The following is a 21,600-nucleotide window of genomic DNA, read 5'->3' as shown; positions in this document are numbered from 1 at the left end:
TCCCACATGGGGAAATTTCATTGGTGCAACGCAGGTAGATACAGAGGTAGATCCAGAAGAACAGATCACTTATAGGAAGTCTGAAAAACACTTTCAGTAGAAGATCTCCTATAAATAAAACCTCCCATAGACAAATAAATAAATAAATACCATTGCATGTGATCCCGACAGTAATTGCACATGAATATGTGTCACGACAGCACATAGATTGCACATGAATTGCACATGAATTCCAACAGCAATTGCACATACGACAGAATTGCACATCAGTATTAGGTTAGGTCAGTATTGCGCCGGGATAACGTGACGATCTCCGGGTAAGACGACTGTTCTCCGCAGTTTCATGAGTTCCTCCTTTGTGGAAACGCGGTACGGCGCCGGCCGGGGGGCGGGGCCGGAGCCGGGGGGCGGGGCCGGAGCCGGGGGGCGGGGCCAAGACACATCGCAACGACACGACGAAAACACTCAATCCAGCCGAATAAAGTCAAAACAAGTTAATTTAAAGCGATTCCAGTGCGTGTCCCGATCGTTCGTGAAGTTCCTCTTTCATATAAACGTGTATATAAACGTGTACCGACGACACGCCGTACTTTAGCGCGGCCGGAGGGCGCGGGGGGGGGGGGGGGGGGCTGGTGGGCTAGTTCGGAGCTAGCTCACGTCACAACAACACAACGAACGCAACGAAAAACGCTCAAATCCAGCCGAAAAAAGTCAAAAACAGTTGAATTAAAAAACTATTCCAGCGCGTGTCCCTATCGTACAGTAAAATAGAAAAAATATACTAACTATATTTACAAAATATAGGAGATAAAGCACAATAAGTGTGAGAAAGAAGAGAGAGCGTTTACACCGGGCTGCCAGCTGTACCAGCGCCTTATGACGTATGAGTATACTTCTACTACTTCTACTGTTACTACTACTACTACTACTGGTACTACTTATACTACAACTACTACTACTACTACTACTACTACTAATAATAATAATAATAATAATAATAATAATAATAATATAACAAAAAAATAGGGTTAGAATGAACGAACAATGAATGAATGAATTAGCTGCAGTGTGTTTGTTTGTCCAGCAGATGACGCCATTTCAGCTCAGACATGACTTTTTAACCTTTTAAATGCCTGGTTTCTTTTACTATTACTACTGTTTCTAATACTACTACTTCTACTAATGTTACTACTGATTCTACTACTACTACTACTACTACTACTACTACTACTACTACTACTACTACTACTGATACTACTACTACTAATACTAATACCTCTACTGCTACTATTACTACTATTACTACTACTACTACTAGTAATACTACTACTACAACTGCAACTACTACTACTACTACTACTACTACTGATACTACTACTGATACTACTACTACTACTACTGCCAGAGTCAGGACTAAACATGGACCGGCCTCCTGCTGGTGCCAGAGTTGTTATTGTATTTCTGTTTTTGAAATGTCTTTTTTATCAAATTAGTTTCCCTCAAAAATGCATTTTTCTGTGGCATGTTTCCACGACGAATAAAAGTAACTAACGCCTCTCAAATAATTACCATCACTTTTTATTTGCAGATTAAAAAACACTGATTCACAGTCGTATAATAATTGTATATGAAAAACAATAAAAAATCCGGACAGCGTTTGCGACTGTCGAAGAGAAAGGACCAGAGAACTTTTAAAACTTAAAAAAACATTTTTAATGTAAAGGATTCAAAACCAGTGACATAAAATAAAACCACCACATTCAGAACAGTAAATATAATGTCTGAAATTAAACATGGTCCCGTTTATAATAAGTGATTATTCAGGACAAAAAAAGAGCATAAACCGGACCATTTTAGAGTCAAAAATAAGGCATTTCAGCTCAATATCTCATCTAAACAGTAACTCTGAAAGTCAAACTCTTTTTACCCGTCACTGGAAACTTACATTCTTAAAAAAGCACAAATCAAGATAAAAAACATGGAATTCAATCACTTTTTGACTTCGAGTATATTTTGCAGACGGTTCTCATTTACTCGATAATCATGTCGTCCTCCTCCTTAGATCATGTCGTCCTCCTCCTCCTCGCCTCCTCCTTGGATCATGTCGTCGTCCTCCTCCTCGCCTCCTCCTTAGATCATGTTGTCCTCCTCCTCCTTGCCTCCTCCTCGCCTCCTCCTTAGATCATGTCGTCGTCCTCCTCCTCGCCTCCTCCTCGCCTCCTCCTTAGATCATGTCGTCGTCCTCCTCCTCGCCTCCTCCTTGGATCATGTTGTCCTCCTCCTCCTTGCCTCCTCCTCGCCTCCTCCTTAGATCATGCCGTCCTCCTCCTCCTCGCCTCCTCCTTAGATCATGTTGTCCTCCTCCTCCTTGCCTCCTCCTCGCCTCCTCCTTAGATCATGTCGTCCTCCTCCTCCTCGCCTCCTCCTTGGATCATGTCGTCATCGTCGTTGCTTCCTCCGAACATGTCGGCGAGCTTCTTGAAGCGCGGGCCCCACTCGTGCAGGTAGTGGAAGTCCTGGTCGCCGGAGCTGGACGAGTTGAGCGACGAGAGCGAGCCGACATCCGAGCCATCGCCCTCGTCGTTGAACACCAGCAGCAAGTCGTTGGGCGTCACCGTCAAGTCGTTGTCCGCCACCTTCAGCTTCTACAGGGACAGAGCGAGATCGTTAGTGTTCTGTAAACCTGCTCCTGAGGGACTTTAGTTTGGCAGCTCGAGTTTAAGATGCGGGAGGAGATGGAGGAGATGGAGGAGATGGAAGAGATGGAGGAGATGGAAGAGATGGAAGAGATGGAGGAGATGGAGAAGATGGAAGAGATGGAGAAGATGGAAGAGATGGAGGAGATGGAAGAGATGGAAGAGATGGAGGAGATGGAAGAGATGGAGGAGATGGAGAAGATGGAAGAGATGGAGAAGATGGAGGAGATGGAGGAAATGGAGGAAATGTATCTTTGCCGTTTCCCAGGAGACTGCCAGAGTTTTCGCTTCATCTACTGGCTTCAGAGGGAATTACACAGATTAATAATAATGTTCATTTGACTTTCGACCACCTTAAAAATTAAACACTGACCATTGAACTGACGACTAAAATGTTGTGCGAGTGAGAGTAATGATTCATATTTTGATGCATTTCTGACGTTTTCCTTTCGATACTTTTCTGTGGATGAAACGGTGGTTTAACAAACGAGGATGTGTCGTGACTGAACGTTTGTGCGTCTTACTTCATCGATGAAGTTCCCGATCTCGTCGTGATTGGCTGGTCGAGGGCGAAACTGCAGAGCGGGCAAGAAGTTCGGAACCACGTAGTTTCTGAAGACTTCAGGTCTGTTTTCCAGGGCGCGGTGGAGAATGCTCAGGTCCAAAGTCTGAGGGAGACAATCGCGTTTAGACCAGACGCACAGTAGGACCAGAGGGGAGAGATAAGGGAGGTGTAGGAGGTGTAGGAGATGTAGTGTGAATAGTAGTGGTTTCAGCACCTGCTCGTCTTCTCCTCCGCCCTGCTTGTTGTAGTAGTAGATAATGTCTCTGTCGTCTTCTTGAAGCACAGGTTCTATCTGATCCTCTCGTTTGCGTCGAGCGAAGAGCAGCCGAGCCATCACTGAAACCAAAAGTCAGGTAAATATGGACCAGAACCATCACTGAAACTAACACTAAAGTGAAGCTGCAGTAACTCTGAACCATCTGAACTGACATGTCGAAGTTCACTTTATGTCACGGACGATCCTAAAGCAGGATATATAATATGATAATATATAGTAATGTAGATCATTAGCTCCGCCCTGTTCACCCGACGCCGGCCCCTGTCCAGGGTGAACCCGCCTCAGGCCCAAAGTCCCTGGTGGTAGAACATGGATGAGTGTAAAGTGAACTCACTGAGCAGGAGCATGATCCCAGCCAGCACCCCCAGGATGATGGTTCCTCCTGCAGCTCGGCCTTCACACATCACGTCTGGACCTTTGCAGGAGCAGACCTGGGCCTTGACCGTGGACAGTTGGTTCTCACCCTCAGCGTCATACACCTGCAGCTGCACGTCGTAGAAGCCCGGGTCCAGGTCTGTGGTCAGGAGCAGGACGATCCCAGAGTCTGAGGAGGAACGGGTTTATCAGACTATTACAAGTTTATTGCTCTGCTGTCATTCATGCGTGTGTGTGTGTGTGTTGTGTGTTGTGTGTTGTGTGTTGTGTGTTGTGTGTTGTGTGTTGTGTGTTGTGTGTTGTGTGTTGTGTGTCACTCACTGCTGTCAGTCATGTGTGCGGTCCAGTTGGCCGTGGACGATCCTTGCAGTTCGACTCTGAACGGGGCAGAAAAGCCCGGCCCGTCTTTGTCGGTGACGCTCAGCAGGTGAGGCACTGGTTCTTTGTTACACACCTGAGCAGAGACAACACACAGGAAACACACAGGAGAAACACAGGAAACACTTTAGAGCGACTGAAGCTGCTACGTCCAAACATTTGCATTTAGTCTGGGACAATAGAAGTTGAAAGCCTTTTTAAGGACTGACAGTAAACAAAGAGGCTTGTTTGAAAGAAAACAAAGAGGTTTAGTTTCTGTTGATGCCAACAACATTTTCATCAGGAGGTCCCGCCAGGTGGGCAGGGCCTACCCAGAGCAGGATAAATATCTGAGTTCCCGCTCCTGATTCGCAAAATGACTCTTGGATGAGAATTGAAACGTCCAGATAAAACAACTGAATATTTTTCTACAATGGACCCCTCCTGGACGAATGAGGGATTACACCCACAAACACAGTTCAAACGACCGAGTCAGACGAGCTTCAGAAACAAAAAAAACATTTCAATTTGATTAAACACGCCACAAATGAAGGGAAAGCCATATTTTATGCGTGGATTCAAATCTGCATCACCTGCACGCCAATCAAGGTAACAGATTGTAAAGGAAGTGTCTTTAAATTCACAATTCAACGCCCGAAATCACAGGCTTATTCTCTGGACCGAGGGTTATGAAATAATAATCAGTTTGTGCTGACCTTGATGTCGCGGTCATCGACGGCCGGGGCGTTGTCGCTCACGTCCTCCAGCTTTATCTGCAGAGTTCCTGTTCCTGTGGCTGGAACCTCGTCTGGAGAAAAGAGGAGGAGGGACAACAATTTAAGACTTTATCCAGAAACGCTCCAGTTCACATCAAGGGAAACAGGATTAGAAAATGATCTAATACTTTTTACATAGTTTTGTCCGGGGTGCGACTTATACTCCAGAGCAACTTATACGTGATATTATTCGTTATTTTCACACTGACAACCACAAGAGGGCGCTCTAGACTCTAAGCGACGCAGAAGAAGAATCTGCACTTCCTCTTCCTCTGGAGTTTGTGGAGTTGTTTAGAAGTGACACAGAGAAAGAAGAATTCAGTGGATTTAGTGATTTGGGGTAAAACTGATGCTTTGCTAAACTTGTTAGCATGTTCTTTATGCTATAGTTATCTGAATAACTGTTCATATGCTACGTTAACATACCAGACACTTACCACAGTTCTGTCTGTACCTCATGTAGCTGAAGGTGTCAGCGTTAGCATACGTCATGTAGCTGAAGGTGTTAGCGTTAGCATACGTCATGTAGCTGAAGGTGTTAGCGTTAGCATACGTCATGTAGCTGAAGGTGTTAGCGTTAGCATATGTCATGTAGCTGAAGGTGTTAGCGTTAGCATACGTACACCTATTCACCATGTTCTCTAATCTGTTATTATTTAAACTGCATTTTAAGATGAAATGTCTGTTCTTGGTCTTGGATTTTATAAAATAAATTTCCCCCAAAAATGCGACTTATATATGTTTTTTTCTTCTCTATTATGCATTTTTTGGCTGGTGCGACTTATAGTCCGGAAAATACGGTAGTTTCAGACTATGATAGTAATATTATCAAATGTACAAAGATCATGGTCTAGAGAAGCTTGTAATATAAAGCCCACAATATTATTGATGTTGTCATGACGATATTTTGGTTGTTGTTGAAGCTGCCGTGACGATGCTGTAAAAGCTGCAGGAGGAGTGATTATTAGCGTGGTTTGTACCGTTGTCGTAGGCGCCGATCAGAGCTGTATAAATGTCGTTCTTCACAAACAAAGACTCTCGGTCCATCGGCGACTTCACTGTGACCAGTCCAGTGTCTTTGGCCACGTTGAGCCAGCCGGCCGGGTCGCTCACGATACGATACCTGAGACACAAACATGAGGGATCACCTGACACGCCTCCCGCAAACCCCTCCCACAAACCCCTCCTACAAACCCCTCCCATAAACCCCTCCCGAGACGCCTCCCACAAACCCCTCCCACAAACCCCTCCCACAAACCCCTCCCGCAAACCCCTCCCACAAACCCCTCCCACAAACCCCTCCTACAAACCCCTCCCATAAACCCCTCCCGAGACGCCTCCCACAAACCCCTCCCACAAACCAATCCCACAAACCCCTCCCACAAACCCCTCCTACAAACCCCTCCCATAAACCCCTCCCGAGACGCCTCCCGCAAACCCCTCCCACAAACCCCTCCCACAAACCCCTCCCACAAACCCCTCCCGAGACTGCTTCCCGGGACACTCACATGACTTTCTGGTTGCGGGCCGTGTCGGGGTCGTAGGCCGTGTACTGGACCACCTCAGATTCCAAATCCAGGTCCTCGCGTTTGGAGACCTGCTTTACGGTGGGTTTGAAGATGGGTGCTTCGTTTACATCCGCAACTGTGACAACGACGGTTGCCGTGGCGGTGGGCAGCTTGATGGCGAAGGGCACCTCATTCTCCACGGCGACCAGCAGAGTGTGAGTCTGACTCTCCTCGAAGTCCAGGCCCTGGGACGGAGCGAGGCACAGGTTTATTTAAGTCAGGAAAAGACAAATCTGATGCTTTGTATCAGTCGTCTTTAAAAATACTCCAATGACACTACTTTGGCATCTCATGTTTTAGAACGTAAGAAAAGTGTTAAAAAGCGTTAAATGACTACGGCGTGTATGGAGGTGCAGCCAGTAGAGGGACAAAAGTCAACTCCTGACAAGGGAGTGTGAATTCTATAGACGAGTAAAAAAGCTAGCTTTCCTCTGACATGCTAATGTGGCCATGTTTGTGGATCAGAGCCACTCAGTAGTGATGAGCCAAACGAGTTGAGCTCTGAAAGTGACGCTTGTGTCGGGCTGTGTCACTCTGTGTGTCACAGTCACGTGACCAACACATCTGTGTCATGTGGTGTCGCTCGTGTCAGAAGCTGAAGCTGCAGCGCGAGACTCAAGTCTGTTTTGTGCTTCACTGGGATAAATATTTGCCAGTTCCTCTTTGAGGGAAAATGGTGATCACGTCATTAAAGGGAACACTTCATGTTAAGCCAATTATTACTCCCTGTGTAAATTATGATAAATCACCACAGGTACTATCCCATCAAAGAGGTTGGATTTTTTTTAAATACAGGAAGTAGTGCTGAGTAAATTGTTAAAGTCTGACATGTTGGTCCAAAACTGCTCAAAGTGAAGAAGCGGCTCCTACAGATTCAAACATTTTCATGTGTCTGTTTTGGTTTTCTTGGGGGATTTTTTACTTTTTGGTTTTTGAAAAATGTAGCACAAAGTAAAATGTTGGCGTCCTGATCAAACGGAGCCAATGAGGCCCTGGCTACACACACCAGATAGATTTATACAGACCTAACAAATCTCTTCCTTGGGCATTTGTTCCAGCTCAAATTAGGTGAAACTTGTATAAAGAAGAGGGGCAGAACATTTTAACCAAGTATGGGTTGGAATATTGTTAGGTCTGAAGTCTTCTAGAGGGAAATATTGATGAAATCCACCGTTTATTCTTTAATATTTTGGCCTTTTTGTTTGTACAATCCACAGAACGATTACCATCACCACAATATGAGTCTTTTGTACCTTTGCAGTGGAGATGATTCCCTCCTGTTTGTTGGGGCCGGTTTCCACGAAGAACAGCCCATTTACGTCGCCGTCGACGATGGTGAATTTGGCGTTCCAGGCCGGCGTGTGGGCGTCGTCCTTGTCCGTCACCAGCATCTTCACCACCATAGTGTCTTTCTTATTCTCAGCGACTGTGGCCGTGTACTGAAGAAATGGAGAGAATAAGACCAGGACCGAACCAAAAACACAAACCAGGACTGAACCAGGTCTAAACCCCGCCCTCACCTGCGTTTGCTCGTAGGCCGGGGCGTTGTTGTTGCTGTCGGTTACGGTCAGAATGACTTTAGTTTTCCCGGTGAGTCCATTTCCTTCCATGTCGGCCGCCTGGATCTCCAGAGTGTACTTTGTGTTCTTCTGTAACAGACCAGATCCACAGACTTGAGGCCACAGCCACAGGGCAGACGCGGCAGAGTAAAGCAAGTGAGACCTTTAGATTGAAACACACCTCTTTGTCCAGGCCTTGAGCGTTCACTCGGATGAAGCCGTTGACGGGGTTGATGGTGAACATGTCGGATGAGGGAGTCTTTGGCTCCTGGTCCAGGATCTTGAACTGAATAAGAGTGTTAGTCGTCCCCTCCTCATCTGCGTCGGTCGCTGTCACCTGCAGGATGTTATAATCTAAAGAAGAAAATGCAGAGTAAAATGTATTTATCTATTTGTATTTATTCATATTTTATGTTTATTTTATTTTAATTGTATGTTTTTTAATTTAATTAAAATTTAATTCTAATTTAATTCTAATTTTAAGTTTATTTATTCTATTTTATTTTTAATTGTATTTTTTATTTATTTTTTAGGGTTAGGGATAGGCTTTTATTTAAAAAAGAAAAAGGTTTACAAGTAAATGTGGACCAGTGAATTGGCCCAGACGGATCAGTGTTTGGATGTAAAACCCGCACACAGAAAAAGCCATGGACCGGACAGGCAGCAGATCCCAACAGTCATTATTCTTGTAAAATATGAAAACTGGACACATGTCAATCACACGTCACTCTCAATTTCAGAACTATGCATTTGGAACTCAAAACTCCGATCATGGACACAATCAATGGATACCTTTGGAATATATTGCTGGGAGCAGGGAAAACACAATCACAAACAATAGATGACACAAACTGGACCGACATCACTGGCAAACGGAAAATGGACCAATTTGAGCGACTCTGGAGTAAATGGGAGGATTATTTAGACCTGGTGTGCATTAGTATCATTTGGAAGTGTCTTTTATTTGCCATGTTGTGTGGAGTTGAATGAGCTGCGTGTGCGTTACATAAAGGTGCATAATGAACAGAGGTGATCATTACTGAGAGGTGACGACTCTGCCACTTCGCCAAAGTACGTGTCGTTGGTAAAGACCGGCCGGTTGTCGTTCATGTCGTCCACAATTAATTTAATCTCCGTGAGTTCTTCATCCTGACCGGAGCCTTCAGCAACAGCATGAACCATGAGCTGAGAAAAGGACAAAGTGTTAATACTAAACATGAAAGGAAAGTCAACTCTTCCACATGAGCCATTTCCAAAAAGCATTCTAAAGTCTGTACTTCAGGAAAGGTTTGAGTGGAACATAATGTCATTTCACTGGAGAAACTGGGATTAACCTCAGAATTTCACAAAACATGAAAACCACAGAATGAAGTCAACACTTTGAGTCATTTGGCCTCAATTTAAAGTGTTTAAATCAATGATTTAGTCATACAAAATATTGGGGTTAATTACAACAGTCAAATATAAATAATTAAATGTAATTGTCATTTGACCCCATTAGATCCACGACTCTGGAAAAAAGGGTGAGGCAGGGGTGTGCTTGGTCCTCCCTCTTGTTCACTTAGTACTTGGAAACCTTGTTTATTATACCAAAAATCTACTTTCAAATTGAGCAACAAAACATTTCAATTTATTTTAAAACCATCATCAGACTATTTGATATACAATATAATTAACTGATACACTTTGGAAAATAACTTGACCTATAATAATACTGTTTAAGTATATGTTATGATAGGTCTTGTGAAGATGTTCTCAAAGTGAAGCTCAGTGAGAGTTATTGACCCCTGTAGTGACCCCTGTACTTGACTTGGACTCACAGTGTAGTGGTCAGTGGCTTCTCTGTCCAGAGGCTGCGTCACATAAATCATCCCAGAGGTCGTGTCTATAGTGAAGAGTCCCTCAGGAGGCTGATCGGCCCCGGGGCCCGTGATGCTGTAGCGAACCACATGAGCTTTGCCGTCACTGGAACGGATACGGATCTAAAAACACATGGGAGTGGACTGGAGTAAAAGGGGTGTGGTCTATGCAAATATAAGTGACCCCATCTGTGGCCCCCAAGGTTAGGCCCCCAAGGTTAGGCCCCCAAGGTTAGGCCCACAAGGTTAGTTCCCCAAGGTTAGGCCCCCATGGTTAGGCCCCCATGGTTAGGCCCCCAAGGTTAGTTCCCCAAGGTTAGTCCCCCATGGTTAGACCCCCATGGTTAGGGCCCCTGCAGCGCCACAGGACACTTACAACGCTGCAGTTGATTCTAATGCATCACAAGTTTGAACTCTGACAATGGGTTAGGCTCCAAATTAAACAGAATATGATCTAAAGGTCGATATATTACCCACGTCTACATTTGACACAATCATAAGACTTGAGAGTGGAATACGGACCTAAAAGAAGCAGTCTTCAGCTTTGGGGCCGTTCCTGGTGTTTTAGTGCCATTTAAGTTCATTTCTACACATTACGTTCCACTGTAGTTTCATAAAAATGGCGACCGGCGTTGATGAGCAAAACTGTTCACCTGACGCCGCGCCGAACCCGAGAATGTAACATTTCACCTGGTTTTAGATGTTACGCAAAAATTTGCCATGAATCGTTATGAAAGACCCACTTTATGTAATAAATGTTATAGTTTATTTATTTGTTCGTTCTCGTCTTGTGCATTGTATTTGCTTAATGTAAATCACTTTAAATAAATGTGCAATACAAATGTAAGAGATGTTATTGCTCTTAGGACTGCAACTAACAACTGTTTTAGTGGTTTCTGTTGTACATTGACACTTTTTAAATGCATTTTTAATTAAATAAAGATGATAATACTGGGCCAAATATGGAGACTGAAGGTTTCTAGATGGAGAATATTCATAAATAAAGCGTATAATTCATGAAAATCAGAAATGGTTTATTATCTTTTGACATTTTGAGAAGTGTCTTTGATATAAAAAAAAGGTGTTTTCAATCGTGTCTTAGAGTCTGTAAAGTCACGATTATCAAAACATGATCCATTCTTTTAATAGTGACGAATGTTGGCTTTATCCAAAATGGCTGCCGCTTTGAGCCGTCCCTGCACAGTTTCTCACCTGAGTCACTTTCTTCGGGAAAGGCCCTCTGTTGTTTTCAGGCAAGTTGATGTCGGGGATCACCCACTCCATATCCCTCTTCCTCCTCTTCAGGCCTTTAGTCGCTCCACCTAGCACCGCCTCGTCCTCCTCCATCTGAAACACGTTAAAACATGTTAAACAAAACAAACAAACAAACAAACGATTCAAATTGTGTGTATTTAACACGCTTCTTACAGTTTGGCGTTTCAGGCGGCTGTGAACCTCTTCAACAGGGACAGAAGCAGCCATCAGACTCTAAAAAGAACAGCGTACGTGAGGAAAAGAACAACTTTCAAGACCATTCACATATAGACACTTTTGTACAGTTTTTATGACAAAACGAGACACATCTTTACAATATAGACTAATAATAGTTAGTTTTAGTTTACTATAATAGGCCAAAATGAAATATGAATGTGTTTAGATGTTTAAAAATTCAGCACTACGTAATTTGTTTTAATTTCACAACAAACTAAATCTTTTGAATATAGCTTTGTAATAAGGGTCATTTTGTGATGTTAATTCATCACACTGACATTTGATATTGTGACATTCATACAAAAGAGTTAGTGTTGTTAAATGTAAAAGAATCCAGGTAAAATCCCCGTTTAAACGTCGCATTATTTCACTTAAACGTGTGAAAAGTGAACCCGTGGCGCCGGTGGCAGAAGTCTGACCTTTGACCCCGTGAAAGAAACTCAAACCGCACAGAAACCATGTTCAATCGCCGCCATTTCGGGGTCAGCGGCGCCGAAACCCACCGGTGCGTCACTGCACACGCAACACCTGCCGCCGCTGCGTCATGACGTCATCAGCGGCACGACGCCCCAGTTCAACCCAAAAGTGATTTCACGAGCATTTTTAGCTCAAACTGAGCATTGTATTGACTTTTAACTCGATTTACCAACACGTTTATAAGTCGAGCCCCAAAACGTCGCCTTGAGTCGTTCTAAACACGTGAAAACACCAACAAAAGCTGTACACACACAAGGGCCAAAAATGGCGCTATCAAAGTGCATTTAGCTCAAACTATTCACTTTAAAGACTAAAGTTATACATATTTTATCAAGTGGACGACAAGTAAAAGCTCCTTGGTGTCACTTTAAATTGTTCTAAACACTTAAAATACAAACAAAAGCTGCTTAAACACTCGAACCATGATCGATATCGACTTTGGCACCTGTTACCGGACAATTACGATACGCCAAGCCCAAAAACGTAACTTTTAATGCTCGAAAGACTTGAAAACATAATCAAAAGTCACTCAATAGATCAACGCAGCTGAGCTAAAAATAGCCATGTGAAGTCACCGCGGCATCAGCGAGTACCCGGAAATAAGACAATGAAAACTGCTATACCATCAAATCCCATTGGAAACAGGGCAAACAACAACGCTCAAATCGGATTATTTTGTGGAGTATTTCAGATAAGATAAGATAAGATAAGATATTCCTTTATTGTCCCACATGGGGAAATTTCATTGATGCAAAGCAGACAGATAAAGAAGTAGACACAGAAGAAAAGAATTTAGACCTGGTTTACACCTCCGAATGTATCACGTTTATCGTGTTCCGCTCACGCTGTAGAATTAACATGAGTTTTATTTAGGCGCGTAGACACTTACAAATGCCATGTCATAATGTTCAAAACTCTGACTTGTTGTGAACCGAGGAGAGAGAGAAGAGTCTAGATCAGGGGTGTCCAAACTTTTTTCACCGAGGGCCGCATTTTGAAACTTGTATGGAACACAAACAACCCAATCGAATTTGAAAGTGAATCCTTCAGAATTTTGCATTTGACATAGTTTCGATGATTCTCCACACCTTTAATACTACTTGGGACACTAATAATAGGCTGTTATAACATCAAAATGCTTGGACCAAGCTGGAGGGCCGCCAAAAATTGGTCTGAGGGCCGCTTTTGGCCCGTGAGCCGTAGTTTGGGCATGCCTGGTCTAGATGAAGACGCTGAAAGCCCGGACGTACCTTTCTACAAGTTCAGCCTTCTTTCTGCTAATACGACGTCCTCTGCACCGTAAACATCGCTTCAACTAATACAGAATGTTCTTCTACTTTATGCTGTTTCAGCTTCACTCCTGGGACGTCATCTTCCATCAATTTGATGTAGTCGTAGTCGCATATGTAATATGAAAGTGTTTGACTAACATACAGGACATTTGTAGTGCTCATTAATATTCTGAGGTCACGCCCGCGCAGCACTATTACATGAAAACTTCAGCTAACTCGAGTCGGAACCGCATTTTGATGCAGTAATTAGCCATTTAGCTCCGGGACTTGATGAGAAGTCACACAAACCAGAGGAAAAAGCTCTCATCGTGTAGAAATACGAGCAAATTGATATTTCTTGAGGGACAAATTATTTCGCTAAATTTGGCAAAAGCACAATCAAAAAAGTCCAGGAAATTGAACATTCCAATTGTTGAGAGTTGTAATTAATTAATTGAATGAAACAAAGAAAAATCAAGCATTTTTTCTACTCTTGTACCCTTTGTTGACACAACAACGTAAAATGTACATAATGTCGCAATATACAATTATTTGTTGGGCAGGATCAATGAAACTTTAGAATTTTAATCTTTAAATAAATAAATGGTCACATTTATATAGCGCTTTTCTACCGTCAAGGTACTCAAAGCGCTTTACATCAAGGAACCAGTCACCCATTCACACACACATTCACACCCCAGATGTACGCAGACACTGGGGGGCAAGTTGGGTTAAGTGTCTTGCCCAAGGACACAACGGCAGTATTCACATGAGGCAGCTGCAATCGCACCACCAACCTGCGGGCCAGTGGATCTGACCGCTCTGGGAGCGGGGAGTCGAACCGCCGACCTTTGGATCAGAAGACGAGCACTCTACCACTGAGCTACGCCGCCCCACAGACTTCCTGAAGTTGATTTACCACGGGTTTCACGAGACACCACGTGTCATTTGACACAAAATCAATGACAGTTCGCAGTGAATCCACTTCACCGGGTGTTTTACTGACTAAAGAAGAATACAACTACGACAGAGTCTGAGGACTACGACAAAGTCTGAGGAATAAAGTCTGGCGGTAATGCAACACTTGGATGCCAACCGCCATAAAACAACAACAACAACAACAACAGGAAGCGTCCGACTCAAACAAACTAATCTCACCTGTAACACGATGAGCAAAGCGCCCAACGCTGCAAACGTGGCCGTCCCCATCGGAGTCGTCTTCTTCTTTGGTGTTTTATGGTGTAATCCTCAGATAAAACTGTTGAATTATCCTTTTCTTCTTCTTCTTTGGTGTTTCATGGCGGCTGGTATCAAAGCGTTGCAGACTTATTCTTTAGACTTTATTATTTTTCTTTAGACTTCATTCTTTAGGCTTTCAGCTTTATTCTTTCGACTTTATTCTTTCGACTTTATTCTTTAGGCTTTATTCTTTAGACTTTATTCTTTAGACTTTATTCTTTAGGCTTTATTCTTTTGACTTTATTCTTTAGGCTTTATTCTTTAGACTTTATTCTTTAGACTTTATTCTTTAGGCTTTATTCTTTTGACTTTATTCTTTAGGCTTTATTCTTTTGACTTTATTCTTTAGGCTTTATTCTTTAGACTTTATTCTTTCGACTTTATTCTTTAGGCTTTATTCTTTCGACTTTATTCTTTAGGCTTTGTTACTTCCGTTGTTGTCATTGTGCATCTACTGTGGACAGATCAAATCAATTTATTTTTGTAAGGCCCAAAATCACAACAACAGTTGCCTCTGAGGGCCACAGGGAGAAATGAATCAACAATGTCTGTGGTGGCGATGGAGTCAGACAATGTCTGTGGTGGCGAGGGACGATGTCCCAGGGTCCTCTGTCCTTAGACTCTCCTTCTCGGCCAGGAAAAACTACAAAAAAAACCTCTTTGGGAAAAAAGCGTAGAAACCTGGAGGAGTTCCAGTGAAGGAGAGATCCGACTCTCACAGACGGACAGACGGACACGAGGAGACTGGAGCTGGACCCACTCTTCAGGCAGATGAGGGACCGACTGAGTCGAGCTGGAGCCACTCTTCAGGCAGATGAGGGACCGTCCACATGGGGCAGGGACCACTTCACCAGGAGAGGGACATCTGGGTCCACAGGTCCTCAGGAGTGAGAGAAAGAAAAAGAAGGCGGTGAACAGTTTGCAAGTGGAATTAAAAAATAAATATTGTTTGATAGCATAAGTAGTCAGAAGAAGAGGATAGTGCTCAAGCTGTCATACTTCCCCCAGCACAGTTACTCCTAGGGCAGCGTAGCTGAAGCTGTGGGTTTATCTTTCTGTTCCTAACTACTCTGACCATAAGCGATTTCAAAGAGGAACGTTTTAAGCCTGGACTTAAATGAAGAGACTGTGTCAGCATATTTAACATGGGTCGGGAGCTGATTCCATAACACAGGGGCTTGGTAGCTAAACGCTCTACCTCCTACAGTACTTTTAGAGACTCTTGGCACCACCAGAAGGCCGGCATTCTGAGAGCGAAGAGCTCTGTTTGGATGATATGGTTCTATAGCATCTTTGAGGTAGGATGGGGCCATGTCATTTATGGCTTTGTAGGTCAAGAGTAGAATTTTGAATTTGATTCTGGACTCGACGGGGAGCCAGTGAAGAGACTTCAGCACTGGCGTAATGTGCTCTCTTCTTTTTGTTCCTGTTAGTAATCTTGCTGCTGCATTTTGAACCAGTTGAAAGCTTTTTATGGAGCTTTTAGGACACGCTGCAAGCAGGGAGTTACAGTAGTCTAATCTAGTCGTTACAAATGCATGGATAAGTTTTTCGGCATCACTTTTAGGCAGGATTCTTCTGATTTTGGCGATGTTGCGCAAATGGAAATAGGCTGTTTTACAAGCTTGATTTATATGAGCTTTAAATGAGAGCTCCTGGTCAAATAAGACTCCAAGGTTTCTTACAGTAGAACTGGAGGCTACACTGACATTGTCCAGTGTGACTATCTGCTCAGATAGAGCGTCTCGTAGATGCTTAGGGCCAAGCACAATGACCTCGGTTTTTTCAGGGTTAAGAAGCAGGTAGTTTAGTGTCATCCAGGTTTTTATCTCCTTCACACAAGTACTAAGTCTGTCTACTTGATCGCTCTGATCAGGTTTCATTGATAAATACAGCTGAGTGTCATCTGCATAGCAGTGGAAGTTAATGTCATGCTTTCTGATAATGTTGCCTAATGGCAGCATATAAAGAGTAAACAGAATTGGACCGAGTACCGAACCCTGTGGCACACCGTGAATTACTTTAGAGCTTGGTGAGGAGCTCTGGTTTACATTAACAAATTGGAACCTATCAGATAGATAGGATTTAAACCAGCTGAGGGCTGTTCCTCCAACACCTACATCACATTCTAACCTCTGCAGTAGAATGTTGTGGTCGATGGTGTCAAACGCTGCGCTGAGGTCCAACAGAACCAGGATTGAGACCAGTCCATCGTCAGCGGCTAATAACAAATCATTTGTGACTTTAACTAGTGCAGTTTCAGTGCTGTGGTGGGCTCTGAACCCTGACTGGAAAACTTCAAATAAGTTATTGTCCTGCAGGTGGCGACAAAGCTGTTTTACTACAACTTTTTCAAGGATTTTAGAGACGAAGGGAAGGGCGACAGGAGACCAGCGACGCCCCTTCCTCCATTTCTTTACTCTGATTACTCTGATTCTCCAAAAGTTCTTCAGGTTTCGCATAGCCCCGCCCATAGCACGTGCTTCTCAATATCGGTGATCCAATCAAAAGACGTGCACGTGATGCACCTGCTGCTGGCTCCTGTGTAACAGCTGCAGATGTACAAGAGCCAACTCTGAAGCTGATTGGTTGACACATCATTTTCATTTCCATTCACTTTTAGCTACAAGCACCAGCTCTGTTGAGTCTGAAGGCCTCGGCAGATTTTAGAACCCTGGCAACACATGATGGCTGAATATGATTGGATAAAGATCTAAAATAAAGACCAGCCTCCAAATCTCTGTGGATGAAGTTAAGGAGAATTTGACTGGAGTTACGGTGGTGGACGCTAGGCGTTTGAAGGTGACCCGGTCTGGGGTAAGATGTGACAGCTTGTCGGTAATGGTAACACTTGAAGGGAGGTGCCTGCCTAGTAAGGTGTTCATTGGGTTCATGTGCCATGACGTCAGGCCATATGTTCCACCGCCCCTGCGTTGCTTTAAGTGCCAGCGCTTTGGGCATATTGCAGCGGTCTGTAGAGGGAGGCAAAGATGTGGTAAATGTGCAGGAGATCACGAGTATGGGAAGTGTGACGTGGGAGCAAAACTGAAGTGCTGTAACTGTGGGGAAGAACATAGCTCTGCCTACGGGGGATGCAGGTTTAGCAAAAGAGCTGCTGAGGTGCAGAAAATAAAGGTCTCTCAAGGTATATCCTATGCAGATGCAGTCAAGAAAGTTTCAAGTAACGAGTTTAGAGTGAATACAGAGAGAGGAGCCAGCGCTGCTCCCAGCCAGGGCGAAATGAGAAAGACAGCGTGGCTCCCAAGAAGTGTGAAGGTTTCAAGAGTGGAGGTCCCAAGTGTGCAGGTTCCAGAATTAATGAGAATACCCTGGTTGTGGATAGAGAGGATTTTGTACTCTTTATGGTGGATGTTGTGAACTGTGCTGCTCAGACTCAAAGCAGAACTGAAAGGATCAGGATCCTATAAGTGATCTGTTCTTCTGTATCTACCTCTGTATCTACCTGCGTTGCATCAATGAAATTTCCCCATGTGGGACAATAAAGGAATATCTTATCTTATCATTGCTAAAGCTGCAGGGAGATTCCTTGGAACAAAGGAGCTTGATTGGGCAGATATAGAAAACAGGCTAAAGGCGCTAAATGGGAGTCGGAGTGATGGGGGTCTGCTTGTGGGGAGTCAGAGTGATCAGAGTGACGAGATGGGGGTGGGGGTGGTCTCCTGTCCTCGCCCAGTCTCGTAGACGCACGGCTACCAAGCGGCGACATCAGTGGACATATTAAAGCCTATAGAATGAAGCCTGAAGAATAAAGCTGTACGGTGGAAGCACCGAACGTCAAAGAAGGAGAGGAAGATGAAGAAGAGTCTCCCTGGAATAGAGCCGGTTGGTCTCTGAAACAACAACTATTCTAGTCACAAAGACATATCATAACCTCATGGGCTTTGTAACACCAAAGCAATGGAAGGAGTACTTGTTGTTGTTGTTGTTGTTGTTTTATGGCGGTTGACATCCGAGTGTTGCATTACCGCCAGACTTTATTCCTTAGACTTTGTCGTAGTCCTAAAAGTTCTTCTTCCAGTGCCTTGACTTCCAGTGCTTTGTCCTCTTACGGACTACGACAAAGTCTGAGGAATAAAGTCTGGCGGTAATGCAACAATTGGATGCCAACCGCCATAAAACAACAACAACAACAACAACAACATCAACCTGGGGCAGAAGCAGTGCAACAAGAGGAAAGCCATGAAATGAAGAGTATAACTCTTTCTCTGGGGAATAATGTAATAAATGTTGGTGGGAAAATATATATTTTTTAAAATCATATTCTGATTATGTTTAGGCTAGCAGAGAAGGCCTTGCTGGCCCTGACGGCCCACCACTGGATGGTAATATGAGGTGGATTCATTCGGGTGGGACTGTGTATGACCTCACTGAAGGCTCAAGCCCCAGACCAACGGCCCGACACTGGTAGTAGTTGTAACAATAGTAGCAGCAGCAGTAGTAGAATTAAAAGAAACGAGGCATTTAAAAAGGGTTAAAAAGTTGTGAGGTGAAACGGCGCCATCTGCTGGACAAACACACTGCAGCTCGTTCATTCATGTTTTTATTTATTACATATTTAAGTCTGTGGTTTGTGACTGAGAAGGAACAAAAACACAATCAAAGTTCAATTTGTCTAAAACTAAAATGGCAATTGGTGATTTTTATATCGTTACAATCAAAGTTACGTATTCATAATTAATAAACAGTTTAAAATACTTAAGTTTGGCGGAACGTTCCAAAGCGAATGATTATTTTAGAAGTCAATGAGTCAAACGAGGAGTTCTGCCACAATTTAAGGATTAAACTGTGACTAAACCGACAAAGTCAATTTACAAAGTACAATTTTTGGACAAAACCGAGACTCCGTCCAGAGGGAGGCGCTGTGTTCTCTGGGCATCGGGAGTAAAAGGCGAGTTCAAAATGCAGGAACCAGAAGCGGACGTCGGCTTCAGAGGCTGATCCACATGCAGTTTATTTTACAGCTTTAACTCCCGACGTAGCCGCGTTCAAAAAGTGCAAATCCTTCCGTTTCCGTGGCGACGATCCGTACGATTTCGCCTGAGCGTTCACGTTGACTTGATCTGAGCGAAACGCATTTTGGACCTGCAGGAGAAACATAATGAACAATCACAATTGTTAAAATGAGTCAAAAAGTCTTGAAACATCGTCATGGGTTTAATCTGGGGCTGCAACAGTCACAGTTCACTTCCGCCTCGCCCGGGTCAAATGCAGATGAGTGGGTGGAGCGGGGGGTGGGGCTAATGGGTAACAGGCGCGGCGGCGGGTTGCAGCCCCAGTTTGAGCCTGAACGTGCGGCGGGTCTGACCTGGGCGTCTTCTCGGGCGTCGGCCGCTGCTGGAGAGAGCTTCTGAACTGAGCCTCGAGTCTGGAGTAGATTCCTCCTGACGGCTGTAGCCATGACGACGACAACGCCAACACAATAAGAACAACGACAACACGTTTACTCAGGATCGCACACAAACATGAAGCTTTTGTCAAACCAACAAGACCCAGTTTATAAAGATTCTGCACCATGTTTGGGATAGATTTTAAAAAATATATCCCAGAATAGCACATTTTTTAAGTTTATAATTTCACTTCCTGTTTGTAATTGATGACATTACACAATGAAATTACCTAGAAAACGCTGGGCCAAAACTCATCTAATGTCACTATTTTTATTTGCCAAATAAAATTACATGAGTTAAAAAAGTTGTTTCTTTGTGTAAATACTGCATAAACTTTGACTGGAATGAGTGTCATTTATTTGTACAACAGGTATAAAACACACCAAATAAAGTCAGAATTAGAACATCGTAACAACCCGTCACTGTAAACAAAGCTGTAAATAACAAAACACGATATATCGAACTGTGTAAATCGAGATCGGCCGATATTCAGGACGGAGTTCGACTTTAAACACGCGTCTGATTTGTGAAAAGTCTGAATTGCGTGTCAAACCTCGTGGCGGTCTTTGGCTCGGTTCTGCTCCTCGTCTCCAAACCTCATTTTAGTCAAATGTACCACGATCTCCGCCATCCGCCGCTGGTCTGAGGAACAAAAGTCACGTTAAAACACAAACGCACGGGAGTCTCTCAAACAGGAAGTACCAAAGACAATAGGCCAGTTCCATCACAATAAGAATGTTTTACCTTCTTCTCGCTGTGCGTCCTGGTTGTACCGCAAAGACCGGCTCGAGTCCCATTTGCTCTTCTGAACACTGACGCTGTAATGCAAAGGAAATGTAAAGGAAACGCCAAATAAACGCCAACAAAACGCGAAATGAAAAGCAAATGAAATGGCAAAAAAAACGGCAATGAAACATCAACAAAACCCCAAAGGAAAAACAAAGAAAACGGCAACGAAACACAAAGGAAACAAAAAGGAAACACAAAGGAATCGCCGAAAAAATGTCAACTAAACGTGAAACTAAAAACAAGGCGGCTTTACTCACGTGAACGGAGTGCTGTATTTCATCTGAGCCTGACGACAGAAAACACACGTGAAACACACAAACCTCCATTAAGTGTTTTTATGTCGAATCTGTGACGACTTTGGATCATTTATTTCACATTTTGGACATTTTAAATCTCATTATTGACCTAAAACTAGTGTAAAAACTGGAAACTACTACTACAATACGGTGCATACAGAATAAAATTTGTTTTCGCCCTTTTCCCATCTCCAAATAAAACCTGTTACTGAGAAATACCACAAAAAATAAACACACAAAATAAAGTAATTCAGGTTTGGTCTTAGTTTTTTGTTTTAGTCCAATCATTCTTTTTAGATTTAGTCGACGAAAATGTCACGTTCATTTAGTCGACCAGAAAAGTCGCACTGGAGCATAAGTCACATTTTTGGGGAAATTTATTTTATAAAATCCAAGACCAAGATCAGACATTTGATCTTGAAATGCAGTTTAAAATATTAAGAGATGAGAGAACATGGTGAATAGGTGTACGTATGCTAACGCTAACACCTTCAGCTACATGACGTATGCTAACGCTAACACCTTCAGCTACATGAGGCAGACAGAACTGTGGTAAGTGTCTGGTATGTTAACGTAACATTTTAACAGTTATTCAGA

At 43.4% G+C, this 21,600-nt stretch overlaps 2 protein-coding genes across 2 annotated transcripts in view; both read right to left on the bottom strand.

Moving 5' to 3' along the window:
* Positions 1-2,390: 2,390 nt before the first annotated feature.
* Positions 2,391-14,480, bottom strand: LOC140350817 (B-cadherin-like). The gene is made up of 16 exons (XM_072436332.1): positions 14,430-14,480; positions 11,461-11,520; positions 11,245-11,370; positions 9,994-10,155; positions 9,214-9,358; positions 8,355-8,527; positions 8,135-8,263; positions 7,868-8,053; positions 6,555-6,799; positions 6,027-6,169; positions 4,987-5,078; positions 4,235-4,367; positions 3,873-4,082; positions 3,476-3,597; positions 3,221-3,364; positions 2,391-2,645 (listed from the first exon to the last, which is right to left on the bottom strand). The coding sequence occupies exons 1-16, from the start codon at positions 14,478-14,480 to the stop codon at positions 2,391-2,393; spliced, it is 2,376 nt and encodes a 791-aa protein (XP_072292433.1).
* Positions 14,481-19,315: 4,835 nt separating this feature from the next.
* The window catches only part of sanbr (SANT and BTB domain regulator of CSR), a 28,069-nt gene continuing 25,784 nt past the window's right edge, over positions 19,316-21,600 (bottom strand). The window contains exons 17-21 of the mRNA XM_072437159.1: positions 20,965-20,993; positions 20,663-20,736; positions 20,472-20,560; positions 19,837-19,919; positions 19,316-19,613 (exon numbers count right to left, since the gene is read on the bottom strand). Of these exons, the coding sequence (XP_072293260.1) occupies positions 19,577-19,613; positions 19,837-19,919; positions 20,472-20,560; positions 20,663-20,736; positions 20,965-20,993 (312 nt within the window). The 3' untranslated portion in view covers positions 19,316-19,576. The remainder of the gene's footprint in view (positions 19,614-19,836; positions 19,920-20,471; positions 20,561-20,662; positions 20,737-20,964; positions 20,994-21,600) is intronic.

Source organism: Eucyclogobius newberryi, unplaced genomic scaffold, assembly GCF_026437365.1.
Source record: "Eucyclogobius newberryi isolate DKJ021-1_F unplaced genomic scaffold, fEucNew1.0.hap1 SCAF_8, whole genome shotgun sequence".
Classification (NCBI taxonomy): Eukaryota; Metazoa; Chordata; class Actinopteri; order Gobiiformes; family Gobiidae; genus Eucyclogobius; species Eucyclogobius newberryi.
This window is presented reverse-complemented; position numbering and strand designations above follow the sequence as displayed.

Bases quoted from the DNA above. Each gene is read 5' to 3' on its own strand.
- LOC140350817 (XM_072436332.1), bottom strand. From the start codon at position 14,480: ATGGGGACGGCCACGTTTGCAGCGTTGGGCGCTTTGCTCATCGTGTTA. The intron at 11,371-11,460 runs GTAAGAAGCGTG...CAGATGGAGGAG, and splicing joins GCCGCCTGAAACGCCAAACT to GACGAGGCGGTGCTAGGTGG. The intron at 5,079-6,026 runs GTACAAACCACG...TCTTTTCTCCAG, and splicing joins GATCGGCGCCTACGACAACG to ACGAGGTTCCAGCCACAGGA.